This window comes from Eretmochelys imbricata, chromosome 7, assembly GCF_965152235.1.
Source record: "Eretmochelys imbricata isolate rEreImb1 chromosome 7, rEreImb1.hap1, whole genome shotgun sequence".
Taxonomy (NCBI): domain Eukaryota; kingdom Metazoa; phylum Chordata; order Testudines; family Cheloniidae; genus Eretmochelys; species Eretmochelys imbricata.
Genome location: NC_135578.1, coordinates 116,935,647 through 116,951,610, shown reverse-complemented (window position 1 = coordinate 116,951,610; position 15,964 = coordinate 116,935,647). Strand labels below are relative to the sequence as shown.

At 39.4% G+C, this 15,964-nt stretch overlaps 1 protein-coding gene across 13 annotated transcripts in view; it reads left to right on the top strand.

Annotated features, from left to right (window-relative positions):
• ADD3 (adducin 3) overlaps positions 1–15,964 on the top strand; it is a 184,665-nt gene that overhangs the window by 132,483 nt on the left and 36,218 nt on the right. For all 13 annotated transcript variants that reach the window (XM_077823188.1, XM_077823195.1, XM_077823187.1 and 10 more), the window contains 4 exons: positions 8,422–8,560; positions 13,139–13,290; positions 13,443–13,523; positions 15,067–15,216. In XM_077823188.1, coding sequence (XP_077679314.1) covers positions 8,422–8,560; positions 13,139–13,290; positions 13,443–13,523; positions 15,067–15,216 — 522 coding nt within the window. The remainder of the gene's footprint in view (positions 1–8,421; positions 8,561–13,138; positions 13,291–13,442; positions 13,524–15,066; positions 15,217–15,964) is intronic.

Here is a 15,964-nt window from a genome sequence, read left to right as displayed (position 1 = left end):
ACAGATGGTTGGGCCAGTGATGAGAGAGTGATTAATGACTGTCATTGACCATTAATTGCGCGAAGCAGATTCCAACGTCATGTCCTGTGGTGGAATAAATGACCATAAAAGACTTCTAGAAGTCAGGCAAGTTGGTGGGTGGTTGAAGAGGTCTGATATGACATTACTTGCCATGTTAACCAGTGCCATTCCTGCTTGGTGAAAGACACACCAGATATTCAGCATTCCTTTGAAGCGCTCTGCCTGTGTGCTTGAGGCATTATTACACCAACATTGGATGCAGCCAACCTCACAAGCTGTAATCTGATATTCAATTTCCAGTTTCTAAGTAAAACAATTTAGAAGCTACTGAAAAGCCATCCTTATTACACCTGCCTTTTCTCAGTGTCCTGCACCCATCCTGATCCAGTTTTAGATCAGGAGATAGCACAGAAACAGATTGATTATGCTTCTGGATAATCTCTACTTGGCCATAAACAATGAAAAAAACATCCTTCCTTATTCTGCAGGATCTTTGCAGCTGGTGATGCTGTTTTATTTCTGAACTGGGAGGAGTGAACAGCAGTTTGCTGAGAGAGTTCTTCTGCACCTCATCTTCTGTAGCTCTCATCCATTCTCTTCCCCCATTCTAATCAAACCTCTAAGTGAGACTGTCGGACACCAATGGCTTAAATATGCAGTTGACATACAGCAAAGTGTCAGATGTCAACACCGTTCCCCAGATATCATAGTGCCTGAATGATATTCTCTTTGGGATGAAGAACCCCGGCTGAATTTAAATCCAGGCACGATTGAGCTGATGCTAATGAGTAGTCTGAAATGTTTGTCTATATGCCCCACCTTCTTCAAAATGCTACACAGTCTACAAGTCCACCTGTATTCCTCATTATACTGAGTACCCAAACAGTAATAGCAACAAGAATTGTCATCTTACACTTTTGTTTTGCCAAGAGACTATGCCCCATCCTATCAGATCAGACTTGGCCATATATATCCAGGCAAGATTAATGCACTTTACTGGGAATAAAACCACAGACTAAAGAAAGTAAGTGGTGTAGAATATACTGACTCACAAGGGTGCTGTTAGTATATTGCTCCAGCTACTGCCTTGGCTTGCCGTTACATATTGGATTGGGTGTAAAGTCTTGGTATTTGATTTTGAGAACTCTCAAATAGAAAGGACCCAGGATATCTCAGAAACCACTTCCCCCTCCATGGTAGCTGCAATCCTGAGAAACAATAGATTTCTCAATGGCCAGGTTGATACTAGTGAGAGCTGAATTCAGAGTCTTCTAACACACAGCTGTGACCTCCCTACCACAAGAATTAGGAACAACCAGAAAAGTGTTTTCTTCAGAAAAAAATGCAAAACACAGCTCTTTGCCACTGCTTTTCCACTAATGAACAGTTTAAAATTTTCTTCCCATTTTTAAAGTAGAGGAGTTGAGAAAATTGTAGCTTTGTGTAGGTAACCCATTTGGAGTGTTGTAAAATTCTAAGATTCTTATGTGACAATCATGAAATAAACACATACGCAGCTATCTAGGAAGGCTAGCATGCTGCAGTTGGCAGTCTCAGGTCAAAATTATTAATCCATATTTGCTAAAGATTGGAAATTTGGAAGGTTGAAATTTGGAAGGAAGAACTTTAAATTAAGAACCCCCAGAACAATGAAAGCTCCTCCACAAGCTTCCACTAGTTTATACTGCTTTAAAATGGAGAACATCTGCAAAGTTGTAGACCAGGAAATAGGATCATAGTATCCTTAGGAGACATTTCAAACTACTTGGTAACTGTTTGTTTATGGTCTACAACTCAGAGGTTTTGGGGGTACGAGTGGTGACCGTATAAGCCATCTGCACTCCGCAAGATTATTTAAGGCCTTGAACGTTACCCGCTGCTACCTATTTGTAACTTTCTTATGCCTTTCAATCAGCTAGGTCTCAGTACCCTACTAGCACCTCACGGTACTACTGACAAACTCTTAATCTAAAACTGTTTGAACCTATTCCAACAGTACCTACAAATTTAACATTAGAAGGTTCAAATAATCTCAGTGTCATTAATTATAAAACTGCCAGGACTCTGTGCTTGTTTGAAACTGCATCTTTATACCGAAACAGATTTTATTGCTTTGTGTTGTATGTGACAGCAGCTCTCATCTATATTACATTAAAAAAAAAAAAGTTGGGGAAGAAAACTTTTGAAGCTGAAGAGTCAAGTACTCATAAATTAGGGAAATCCAGAATCAAGGCTGCCTGTAGAAGATTAATTTGATCCCCTTGTGCACATACATTATAATTACAGCATTGCGTACTATTTTTCCCATAACACACCTTCTTCATTCAATTTTTTTTTTCATTCAGTCTGTTGCCTCGAGCCTTATTTAATACACACCATCCAGCTTCTGCACTGAATACAAAATATATTCATTTTCTTTTGGGTGTTTCTGCGGCGCTCTCATAATATTTTGACTGCTTCACAAACAATAATGAATTCATCTTCACAGCACACCTGTAAGAGTAGGTGGTATTAATGTTGTCTTCATTTTACTATTGGGAAATTGAGGCACAGAGATTAAAGCTAAATTTTTGAGACCCCAACTTGAAATGCCTAGGATTTTCAGGGTATATAACATCTTTATTGTATAATGGAGTATACTGTGTATTTTACATCACTGTGTTTGAAGAAAAGCTGAAAATTTGAAGAAAGTACTGTCTATGGGAGCTAAGATAGGTGGAATGTACATGTAGATGTATTTGGAGAGATTTGGTCTTCCGTTGAGATGATATGAAGTATTTAAAATACTTAAGGCTTATTATAAAATGTTACCCCGATGATTTGGTTGAGGTCATTTCAGAGACCAGAACTAGAGGATATTTTAAAATTAGTATTATACAAAGGTTGTGAGGAATAAATGGAATGAAGGGATTTCCAGGTGACGAGATGAGTCTAGTAGTAGCAGTATTGTATGTAAGCATAACATTGTAGGACTGTATGCAATTTAATAAGTTAGTGGGGTTTTGTGTTTAGGAGTAGCCAAAAACTGTTCTTGTTGTCAGTCAAGATTTTGCTGATCTGTTTGCTTTTCTCTTAGCTATTTTAAATCAGCCCACGAAGTTTGTTTGTGGGATTTTGCTTTAATTTTATATTGGATATAAAGAGCAGTTATCAAAACATTCCAGATCTGAAGGGCTTGCAGCCTGATTCTGGTCCTGTGCTACTATTATATAACTAATCCAATTTTAGTCCATCTGTACTGCCAGGGCCTGCCTTTCTCACATGTGTAAAAGTGAAAAACCTGTTGTGTGCTTGTATCCTCCTCCCCTCCCTGCCAGCATTGTGGCCAAGGAATGGAGGCAGAAATGGCTGTCCCACCCACCAGCCAGTCAGCCCCAAAATGCTGGACAAGCCGTTTTATTTCATAAAGAACAATGTCTCAGTTTTGAAAGTAACTGACCGTGAAAGCCTTGGTAATTGTGTAGCAAGGATTACCCAGTCTGGTTTTGGGCCCTGCCGCTGCCTCAGTTTACTTTGTCTTGAATCAAACCACCACGCCTGGTGTTTTCACAATTCCAATCACCTTACAGATTTGGTTTGTTATCATAAAATAGTGTCAAAGCCTTCCAGCCCTCTTCCCTGGACTCAGTTAGACCTCTCAGTTGATAATGGGCTTCAGCATCCAAACAGCCCTACTTCTAGGCTCAAAGGTCTTTCAAGTCCTTTATCAGGGCTTCCCTTTGCTTAGAGCCCTCCCACCAGGCTCACAGTCCTTTGCAACTCTTCTAGCTAGAGCTTCTCATCCAGGAGGCTCCTGCTTTCTGTAGGTCCCTCAGCTGAAGCTTATCCCTCAACAGGCTCCCATTCTTAGGGGTCTCTCCCAAACCTTTTGCCTGGGAGCTCTGAACAATTGTCTGCTGAAAAGAAGACCGGGCAGATGACCTGGCGTCTAGTCATATGCTCCCACCACATAGCTCTTGGTGTCATTCCTTTCACCTGGGGAGGCAGGCTAAATTTGGCACAGGTACCATAGAGCCCCAATCCCCTTGCAAGAGATGACTTACCATGTGAAAGTACCCTGTTGAGGACTGCAGAAACATTTCTAAGGATGCCTCAGAAGCTTAAAATTTTATCTATGGGAGTAGTCACCTGGACTGGTGCTGCATGAACTCAAGGGTAGTAATCCGCAGACATGTATGTCTTGCAGAAACAAGAACTACAGGTACCCAACTACCTTTTCTAGATGCATTTACACCAAGGTGGTATAGAGGGAAACTCTCATATTCCTGTCCTGCCACATGATGCCTCTGCATGTGCAACCCAAAATTGCACTGGCCTTTTTTGCTGCAATGTCATGTTACAAACGTATCTAATTTGTTGTCCACCATTAGCTCTTATGCCTCTTTCAATAGTGAATTGTAGTTTTACGTTTATTTTTCACCAGCTATACTAGCTTGATGTTTTTTTTTCTGTGCTGAGCCTATCCATATATCCCATCCATATTTCTGACCTCTCTACATACTTCTGTATTTCTCTGTTCTCACAGGTGTCTGCAACTCCTCCTCCAAATGTAGTATAATCTATAAGTTTCATTAACAAATACTCCTCTTATTGTATATTATATGAGCTTTTCCTTGTCTCATGTCTCAATTTTCTATAATTTTGTGGGCTTGTCTTCAGTGCAAAGTAAACTGGAGTTATTACTCGAATGTTGCTCTTCGCTTGAGTCCCAGTCATGTACTAAAACCCTTAATTTGAGTGTTTTATGGTGCTTTTAATTCAAGTTGACGGGCCTGTGAGGAGGAATAGGCTAAAGCTCAGGGTGGCAAAACTCACCAGCTGTTAACATGACCACTGTACAGAGTGGATGCAGGTTAGCTGCACTCAGTGCCACTAGTCCTCCAATTCCTTTCCATAATTCCTTTAGTGTGCCCTGAAAGTACAAATCAAGTTCTCTCATAATTCACTGGGAAAAAATTCATAGAGTAGCTGAGCTTCCTGCAGCACAAAGAGCCATAGGATATGCCCCCGGAGGTCTTAGTGCCACAGACAAGTGAGTGCAGCATCAGTGTGGAAGCGGCGGCTTGAGCGTTACGTCATAGCATGACCACTCTCACTCAAGCTAGGCTAACTTAACAGAAGTAACTTAAGTGTAGATAACTTGAATTAACTCTGCAGTGAAGACGTATAACAAGGAAGTAATAGATTATCTATTTTTAAAGGTAGGAATTTTATATTTCTTTCAAAAAGAACTGTGACTTAAAAAAAGACATTCAGGAACAGTCAGCTCTATAAAATGTGTTAACCTTTTGGTTGTAAGGTTTTATGATATATATTACATTTTGCATTAGTGGTAAAGTTAAGGGATCAAATTCTCATCTGGTGTAAATTAATGTAGCCTCATTTACTTCAGTGGAGTTATGCCGACATACTCCAGCTGATTTGATCCAATAGCTCCAAAGCATTTCATCCTGAGAGATTTCATTTTGCTCCCATGAAAATCAGATTCATTATTGTGACCTTAGATACAATGTACCAACATATTTTTCTGTCTGGAGATTTCCAGGTACGACTCTGGTGAGCATTAATAGAAGTTGGGTTCAGAACTCATCTCATAACAGGTGGATGTTTGTTGCTGAGTGAATGAAAGCTGCAGAGTCGGTCTTCGCCTCAGCTGTAATGGGATGGTTTTGAGAGGATTGTTCATCCTGCTTTTGTGCAAGTGTCTTAAGCTTGTTTTACCTCCTTCTCGAGTAGCTGTTTTGGGCCACATTTTCAAATCATGTTTCCCATTTTATATAGAAATGCTTGCCTGCACGTTTTTAACACTATTCCATGTACAGTGATTAAGTCTATCATTTGACTGCTGGTGATCACAGGTTTTTTTTTAAAGAGGTGTACATACGAGTAGACTTGTTAAAAGATCCTGTGAAATGTTAGTCCAATATATCTGTTTCAGCCTGAAGCACTTATATAAATTTGAAGCCTCTAGGGAATCCTAATAAAGAATTTTCATGTAGGCCAAAACAACTGTTTTAAATCCACACTTAAAACATTTTCTTCATAGGACACAGTGTTGGGTGCACACAATTTGAATAACATCATTTTTCATTCCTCTGACAATTGCTACTGTTTGTTTTCCTGATTAAGTGTTCTGTTGTCAAATCCTAGATCTGAAATGACTCATGCCTTTTCCACTTGAAAAATGTGTGCTTTGTGCTGTATGTGAAGTGTTTATATCTCTTCTAAAACGTAAACTTTGAACATAATATTTCAAAATAGATCTACCTGTGTTTGTAACTAATGTGGAATGGTCTATAATGTACTCATAAATTAAAAAATTATAATAGGTAACTGAAACAGGCAAAAAAAAAAAGCCACTTGGACTCCAGTCCTGCATAGGTGAACATTTGCACCTGCAGGGATCCAATTGCAAGATGCCCCAGTCACTAATATTGGGCTAGGTCTTATGGGAATTTGTCCAATAAAAAGACAAAAATGTTATTAGTGTCTTATAAGAAGTGTGCACTGAAAGAAGAAAAAACAGTTACCTACCTTTTGTAACTGCTATTCTTCGAGCTGTGTTGCTCATGTCCATTCCATCACCTGCCCTCCTGCCCTTCTGTCAGAGTTGTCAGCAAGAAGGAACTGAGAGGGTGTAGAGCCAGCGGCACCTGATCTACCGCGGCATGAGGGCGCCACAGCCAGCCCTACAGATACTGCTACAGCAAAAGTTTCCAACAGCTGTGCGTATGTGCCCATGCACACACAGAATGGAATGGACATGAGCAACACGTTTTGCAGAACAAAAGTTATGAAAGGTAGGTAACCGTTTTTATGTGATTGCTTTTGAGTTCTGAGTTTTTATGCCTTTCATTTTAGACAATGAGTCAAGAATGATCAGAAATAACACAAAAACAGTTTTTTGAATTTGTAGAATCTTAAAATATATGGCACACCACCACCATTAAAAAATACTGTAAATTCACAACAGTGGTGGGATCACATGAGTCATATATGAGTCCCCACTTTTTGTAGGAGTCTGAAGGTAATGAAGATATCCATAAATATGTATGAAAAAACTTAGTTGAATGAATCATTACAAGCTTGAATCTGCATGATACACAGTAACTTCCAGTTTACTAAAAAAGACATATGCTTTGATATTGTGCATTCTGTACTGGATTGTGAAAAATCACATGCACACAGTCACCTCTATTTCACAAGTTGTAATGAAGATGTACTTTCTTCAGCTGCGCACTCTGGCTTTTACCTATTCTGAGATTTCTTGAAATTAACAGTGATACAGTTTTTCAAGGACATGTCCGTTTAATAATAAAACAAGAAATGAATTAAAGGGTTATCACTAAAATCAGTTGCCACGAGGATAAGCAGTAGTAAGTGTGAAATATACTACCTCTAGCACCAGACAGCAAATTTTAGACACACAGCACCAAAGTGAAAATAACTCCCCTGTACTTCAAAACACCAGTGAACTATAAAACAGACTTATGTCAGTATAACTGTGTTGCCCAGGAGCATGGAAACTCCAGAGCAAAGCAGTTGTACTGACCGAACTCCTGGTGTAGACAGCGCTGTGTCAATGGGAGGGCTTCTCCTGTCGACATAGCTGCCACCTCTCAGGGAGGTGGAGTATCTGTGCCAACAGGAGAAGCTCTCCCATCAGCATAGGTAGCGTCTTCACTAAGTACTACAGCAGCTCAGCCTCATCACTGCAGCTGTGCCGTTGCAATGCTTTATGTGTAAACAAGCCCTTAATCTGACCATTCTATAACTGCAGCAGTTTAATGAGGATTAGAATGAAGATACAGTAAATTTAAGCATAGAAGAGGGGTTGTAATATTGCTGATGGTTTTCAAAATGAGTTTCAATATAAGTGCTATGGGTTTGCCAGAATATTACATATTTTGAGAGAGATACTGAATAGTCCCTACTGTACTGCAGTTATTATGATTGCTCTAGTCAAGTTAGTATTGGTAGGTGTTTTCTTCCATTGTCTTAAGTTTCTTTCAAATAAATCAGTTATATAAAATGGCCTCCTCCTGTCCCTAAAGTAACTATATTTTAATTGCCATTCTTGAGTTCATGAACTGCTGAATAGGCTCATAGTTCTGAACTTTTAAGCCATCTCTGGTGAATAGCATGTTCCTGCACAAGGATGGTCTTGTGGAGAAAGCAAAGAACTGGAAAATAGGAGATCTAGGTTCCTTTTTCAGCTGTGCCACAGACTTGCCCTGTGACTGTTAAAGTTTTTCAAAGTGATGAGCAACTAAAATAGGGTCTTATACTGGGAAGTGTTGGTTAACCTTAATAAATAGTGATACCTATACCCTGCCTATAGTAATCATCTCACTACTTTCGAGGAAAGTTTATCATAGTGATTCTCAAATGTTTTTGCAGGCCTTCCGAGAAGACCTGGAATGTCTTATTCAAGAACAGATGAAGAAGGGTCGTAACCCAACTGGACTGCTTGCATTACAACAGATTGCCGATTACATCATGGCAAGCTCTTTTGCAGGTTTCTCTTCATCTCCACTGAGTAAGTGAACAATGTGTATAATGGCCAGTATTTTTCTAAAATTCTGTCTATATTGGGACCTCATCCTTTCAACAGAATTCTTGCCATGTTTTTTTTAATCTGTAAAGCAATACAGATTGTGGTCTTAAATAATTTTACTCTTAAACTTTCTCTGTCTAATATTTGGTATCAGAAAAGTTATAATTTCTAGAAACTGCTTATAGTCAATAAGTTTGCAACTTATTGCACCAAAACTAATACCCAACCTCATTATCATTTTACTATGATTCACATAAATAATAACATGACAACTAACCTAAAAACTTGGCAGCAATTTACTGTAGTACACTTGTCTTTAAAGTTTGATAGGAAGGAGGAACCTGTTCAAATGCATGATTAGATATTACTTTCATGCTCCTGGCAGCTGTGTTTTTAGTAAATAGCAAAGTGTAGTTATTTAAAAAAAAAAAGATTCTTGCCAGGATCATGCGATCAAGTTACAGCCTTCACAGAAAAAGTCCTCTGGCTAATTTCCAAGGTCTTTAATCGTTGAAACCTTATTAAAAAGTCATATTCGTGTTAAACATTCATAAGAGTGTCTGAGTGTAATAGACAAATCTGTCTTTCTAGACTGTTCTCTGCATTGCCTGCAGACTTAAAGGTGCAAATGTGATAGCCATTTCATGAAGTGATTTAAGATGTATGGTTGAGAACATAAGAATGAGGATGCTTGTTAGACGGAAATTAAAAGGAGCTAAATGCCTGCAAGCAGCATGAGGACTATTTAAAAACACCTTAATAGAGACTCAGACTAAATGTGTATCCCAAATCCAAAGAGACACTGTGGGCCAAAAGAATGCCACCGTGGCTAAACAGAATCGAGGCTGTTATTGGCAAAAAGGGATCTTTTAAAACTTCAAGTCAGATCCTAGTAAGTATAATAAGAAGGTCCACAAACTCTGGCATGTTAAGTGTAAAAGAATGTGAGAAGCAACTTGCTAAAGACACAATAAATATTAGTAAGAATATTTTAAGTACCTCAGAAGCAGGAAGGCTGCCAAACAGGCAGTGAGACCACTAGACAACGAAGGTGTTAAAGGTTCATTGAAGGAAGACAAGGCCATTGCAGAGAAACTAAACGAATTTTGTGTCTTCACTGCAGAGGATGTGGGGGGAGATACCTAAATCAGAGCTATCCTTTTTGGGTGACAAATCTGAAGTATTGTCCCACATTGATGTGTCAGTAGAGAAGAGGTTTTAGAACAAATGGATAAATTAGACAGTAATACGTCACCCAGGACCAGATGGTATTCACCGAAGAGTTCTTAAGGAACTCATGTGAAATTGCAGAACTACTAACTGTAGTATCTAACCTATCAATGAAATCAGCCTCTGTACCAGATGACTGGGAGGTAGCTAATGTAATGCTGATTTTTTCAGTACCGGGCAGATTGATAGAAACAAGGATCTGTACTGGGACCAGTGCTGTTCAACTTATTCATTAATGATCCTGAAAAGTCAACAATGAAGTGGCAAAGTTTACAGACTATACAAAATTATTCAAGGTAGTTAAGTTCAAAGCTGACTGTGAAGAGTTCTCTCATAGACTTTAAGATCAGAAGGGACCATCATGATCATCTAGTCTGACCTGCACATTGCAGGTTATAGAACCTCACCCACCCACTGCTGAAATAGACTACTAACCTCTGCCTGAGTTACTGAAGTCCTCAAATCATGGTTTAAAGACTTTGTTACAGTGAATTCACCCATTTACACTGGTTTAAACCTACAAGTGACCCATGCCCCAAGCTGCAGACGAATGCAAAAAACCTCCAGGGTCTCTGCCAATCTGACCCAGGGGGAAATTCCTTTCCAACCTCAAATATGGTGACCATTTAGACCCTGAGTATGTAGGCAAGAGTTATAGGGGGATCTCACAAAACTGGGTGACTGGCGGCAACAAAATAGCAAATTGATAAATGCAAAGTAATGTACATAGGTAAAAATAATTCCAACTACAGGTATATAATGATGGGTTCTACATTAGCTGCCACCACTCAAGAAATATCTTGGAGTCATCATGGATAGTTCTCTGAAAATTTCTGCTCTGTGTGCAGCAGTGGTCAAAAAGCTTAACAGTATTTTAGGAACTATAAGAAAAGAGATAGAAAGTATAATGCCACTTGTGACAGGGTTGGGCCAGATGGCTACAGGAGAGTGATAGAAGGCAGATATATTAGCCCCAGGTTAAGCAGGTCCCTTTTCCTTGGGTATGGTAATGGGCAGTTCCAGAACAATCAGGAACTTACTGGAACCAATTAAGGCAGACAGGCTAATTAGGACACCTGGATCCAATTAAGAAGCTGCTAGAATCAATTAAGGCAGGCTAATCAGGGCACCTGGTTTAAAAAGGACCTCACTTCAGTCAGTGTGGAGCACGCAAGGAGCTGAGAGTGAGATGGCATGCTGCTGGAGGACTGAGGAGTACAAATGCTATCTGGCATCAGGAAGAAAGTCCTGTGGTGAGGATACAGAAGGTGTTGGGAGGAGGCCAGGGAGTTGTAGCTGTCACACAGCTGTTACACAAAACACTAGAGACAGCTGTGATCCACAGGGCCCTAGGCTGGAACCCGGAGTGCAGGGCAGGGCTGGGTTTCCCCCAACTCCCTGTTGGATACAGGAGGAGTTGACCTGGACTGTGGGTCCCACCAGAGGGGAAGCTCCCTGGCCTGTCCCCCGACTCACTAGGTGGACAAGCAGAGACTGTGGGGATTGTTCTCCTTCCTTTTCCCCATGCTGGCCAGTGATGAGGTTAGCTGAGTGAACGGCAGGTTTGAGCCACTAGCAAGAGTGACCAAACTGAGGGCTGCCGTGAATCTCTGAGGCAAGCAATAAGCGCAGGACACACCAAGGCAGTGGAGGAACTTTGTCACACACTATATAAATCCAGGGTGCACCCACACCCTGACTACTGTTTCGTTCCAGTCCCCCATCTCAAAAAAGATATAGTGGAACTGGGAAAGATTCAGATGGTCAACAAAGATGATCACCGGTATGGAACAGCTTCCATATGAGAAGAAACTAAAAAGATTAGGGTTGTTCAACTTAGAAAAGAGATGATGGGGGGGAATATGACAGAGGTCTATAAAACCAGGAATGGTATGGAATAAATAAATACAGAAGTGTTATTTACCCTTTCCCACAATACAAAAAGAAGGGGTTGCCCAATGACATTAATAGGCAGCAGGTTTAATACAAAGAAGAGGAAGTACTTTTTCACACAGTGCACAATTAACCTGTGAAAACTCATTGCCATGAAACTTTGTGATGGCCAAAAATATAGCTGGGTTGAAAAAAGTACTGGATAAGTTCATGGAGGATAGGTCCATCAGTGGCCATTAGCCAAGATGGTCAGAGATGGAACCCCATGTTCAGGTGACCCTAAACATCTGACTGCCAGAAACAGGGAGTAGAAGACGGGGTAGATCACTCCAACTGCCATGTTCTGTACATTTCCCCCTGAAGCTTTGGTGCTGGCTGCTGTCAGAGACAGGATACTGGACTAGACAGACCATCAGCCTGACCCTGTGTGGCCATTCTTATGTGTTGTGTTTTTAGGGGCCTGATTTTCAGCACTGTGAGCAGTCGCATCTCCCACTGAAATCCAGTGGGAGCTGATAATACTCAACACTTCTATTGTGTGGCTTTGGACAAGTCACTTAGGGTCCAATTTAAAAAGTGAGTGGGAGAAAGGAAAATAGAACCCAAATGTCCTGACTACCCGTCCTGTGGACTATCCGCTAAACTAGATGTTCTCAAACTGTTGTCCTTCAAACATTTGTTAGTGGATTCTGAAAAGGTGGCTGGTCATAAGGTACTAACTCTTCTTGTTTCTGTCTGGTAAATCATATTAAAACATAGTATTTAGTATATTTTTAACTTTCCTAGTAGTAACTTTCTGTGTATTCAAATGTTGTAGTTGCCATAGGCATATTATGTATTTGTGAAGGGGAGAAGGAGTGGTCTTACCAGTCATAAACGAGCTAGGAGGTGTCCATGATACAATTTCTCTATTAAAATGTGTTCTGTGCTATTAAACAGTTTGAGAACTTTTGCAGTAGTTCTTATATCCTCCCTCATGACATCCCTAGAACTAACTACAGTGACTCAGGATGAGAAATCTATTCAAATGGCTATTCAAGTTTGCAAAGCCCAGTAGGAGTGTTTTCAAACAGCCTGTAAGCCTGATCTTAGCTCAGGAGGTCTTAAAACATTGGAATCTGTCCAGAGCACATTACCTTGAAGCAAAGGATAGTTCAGATCTGAGTGGTACTTCAAAGTAGTCCTCTGTCACTAATTCACCCTTCCTTCCTTCTCTCAAAATTTGGAGATTTTCATAATATTTTAGGGTATGGTATCTAGGGCCTTATATTACAAAGGTTGCTAAGGCAGTTCGAGAAATCACTAAACCTCTGCTGTAAGCGTAGTCTAATGCTATTAGCGTTTGGCAGAACTGAGGTTCTATACTACTAATTTAAGTATACTGCTTTTGGAGAATCACAGAGAACTTAATTTACCACTTTTTTTTTTTTCTTTCAGGCCTTGGAATGGTTACACCCATCAATGACCTACCTGGAATAGACACCACCTCATTTGTTAAGGGAGAAAAACTTACTCGTTGTAAATTAGCCAGCTTGTATAGGTTGGCTGACTTGTTTGGATGGGCACACTTAGCAAATTCCTACATCACAGTGAGTATTTTTAAGAGTAAAACTGATTAGTTGCTTCTTTGTGTTTTCACCTGTATGTTTAAAATTAAACCATACAAAATTAGAATTAATTTTCCAAATGTTATTTAAGTAAATTAAATAATAAATCAGAAATCATTTTTCCTCCTTTTCAGGTAAGAGTAAGCAAAGAACAGGACCACATTCTAATCATTCCAAGAGGTCTGTCTTTTTCTGAAGCTTCAGCCTCCAATTTGGTATGTGCTTCACTTACATTAATAATAATCATAGAGACTTAGATTGTTTCCTGACAGTTTTGCAGCTACTGAAGTAGGATAGTGGCATCAGGTTTTTATTTACCTGTTCCGAAATTCACGTAAAATCATCTAGTGAACAGCAGATTAATTTTTGGGATTATACAATCGTCTGCTCCTGAACACTTCTGTCCAGTTTTTGGATCCACTTTTCACTGCTTTGGTTCCACTAAAGCTTTAATGTTGTCCAGCAAGCTTTTTGTATTTTAGCTGGGCTCCTACCTGGTCCCCAAAAGGAAGTCAAATAGAATTTGTCAGCTACTTTATTAATATAACAGCAACCTCTTATCAGTAATAAAGTGCTTTGATCTTCAAAGTACTTTGCATGTATTATCCACATGACATCCTTGTCAGGCATGAGACATGTATTATTATCCCCATTTCACAACTGGAAAACAGCAGAGTTAAGTAATTTGTTCGAGGCCAAAAAGGGAATTGGTATAAGGGCTCTTAATTCAGTGTCTAGACTACCAAATTAAGCATCTCATGGTGTGAAAGAACTGAAAAGTTTGTTACCCAAATCGTCATATCTACTGGTGAGTCTTGCTGACAATGTTTAGAAGGGAACCGAAGGTAGGTGGCACAATATGGTCAATTTCCAAAAGCAGAGCCAAAAATATAACCATAAGAACTGGATCTTATATGCTGCTTCTATTGCCTCTGTTACTCTTTCCTACCCACCCCTTAACAGTTTGGAGAGATTTTTTTATTTCCACGACTTTCATTTAAAATGCATTAATGGCAGTTATTTTGAGATCGAATCTTTGTTTTCACATTAAATTGTATTAAATTTTCAAATTCAAATTTGAGAAATTAGGAGGTTTAATTTATAATATAACACAGTACATTAATAGGGTGTAAAAATATGTAGTTCATCTGAAATGTTCAGTTTTAGCATCTATTGCTCTTAACCATTTTAGTCTGAGAATTTATTTATAGGTATCTGTATGCTAAATATATCTATACAGGTTGTGCTTTGAACAGAAGCTTGTTATTTGAGGTTCTCTTGCAGGCTTTCTACTCCAGTTGAGTCTGCTTGGTGTGCTATACTACCAACTCTTCCTTTAGCTAAGGGGCAGCCAGATCAAAGAGGAATTTCTTTATCTGTTTATCATTATCTAGCCTTTACCTTTTTTAATGGCTATTTCCACCATCTGGCAAGATCTTAAACAGCAGGAGGATTTATATACTTACTCCTGGCTGCCCTAATACTTCTAAGCGTTATTTCACTGATGAATGTGATTAAAAAAAAAAAATCTTAGCTTGTTTAGGAGAGGTCAAACTAAGCACAAGTTTAAGATCGTATATGATCACTGCTAAATTGATTCTGTTTCCTCTCCCCTCTCCTCCCATGATGGTACCTACTGAGCTATAGGTTTTTTGGTTTGGGTTTTTTTGGTTTGTTCTTTTCAGTTGGTTCATGGCCAGTTAGTTATGGCCAACTTACAGTAGTTCCATGAGTTTCCTTTGTTTGATTGTTTTCCAGATTAAATTAAATATTTTAGGAGATGTAGTTGACCAGGGGAGTACCAATCTGAGCATCGACAATGCAGGATTCAGTCCACATGCTGCCATCTACTCCATGCGCCCTGATGTCAGATGTGTGATACACATACACACCCCTGCAACTGCAGCTGTAAGTCTGTACAGTTCCTAACGTGGCCTAAAGAGGAAACAGTTTCAAAATATAAAATATATTAAAGATGTATATTATGAATGTAGATCTAGTGTGTATGGATCAAACTTGCCTCTCCACAGTTTTATACTTGTGTAACTCCATTGACTTCTGTTCAGTTACACCTCTTGACTTACACCAGTGTAAGGGGCTTATTCTTCAAGATCCTGAGTGATCTGAAGGTGCTGAGCACTTTGCTGGAATAAGCCATGCATAAAATGAGTATTGGACCACCTCAGTCAGAGTGAAGGAAGAATATGTACAGTTTCGGCCAACACTTATTTAAAATCATCTCGGTACTACAAAATGTGTTCTAAGTCATGATGTAGATTACACTAATTGCATTTTTAAGAGGTTATATTATAAATGTTCTGGGTATCTCTCAAAAAGTTACAGCTAAACTAGAAGTTCAAAAAAGGGCAAAAATGAGTAAGAGGCTGGACTGAACTAACTAATGAGAGAAACAAGGAGATAAATTTATATAGCTGGCTAGAGATGAGAAAAGGAAGACATAACTGTTTACCAATATTTGAAGTGTGTAAACACCAGGAAGGAAGAAAAATTGTTGAGGGTTGATGTAGAGTGATGGGAATGAAATGAGGAAAAGATGCATTAATATCAATTGCCAGGGAAAACTTGCTTATGGTTTCATCTGTTATGTGGCATAGTCCCCCAAGTGAAGTGGTAGCAGTGCTCTCACCATATTTTA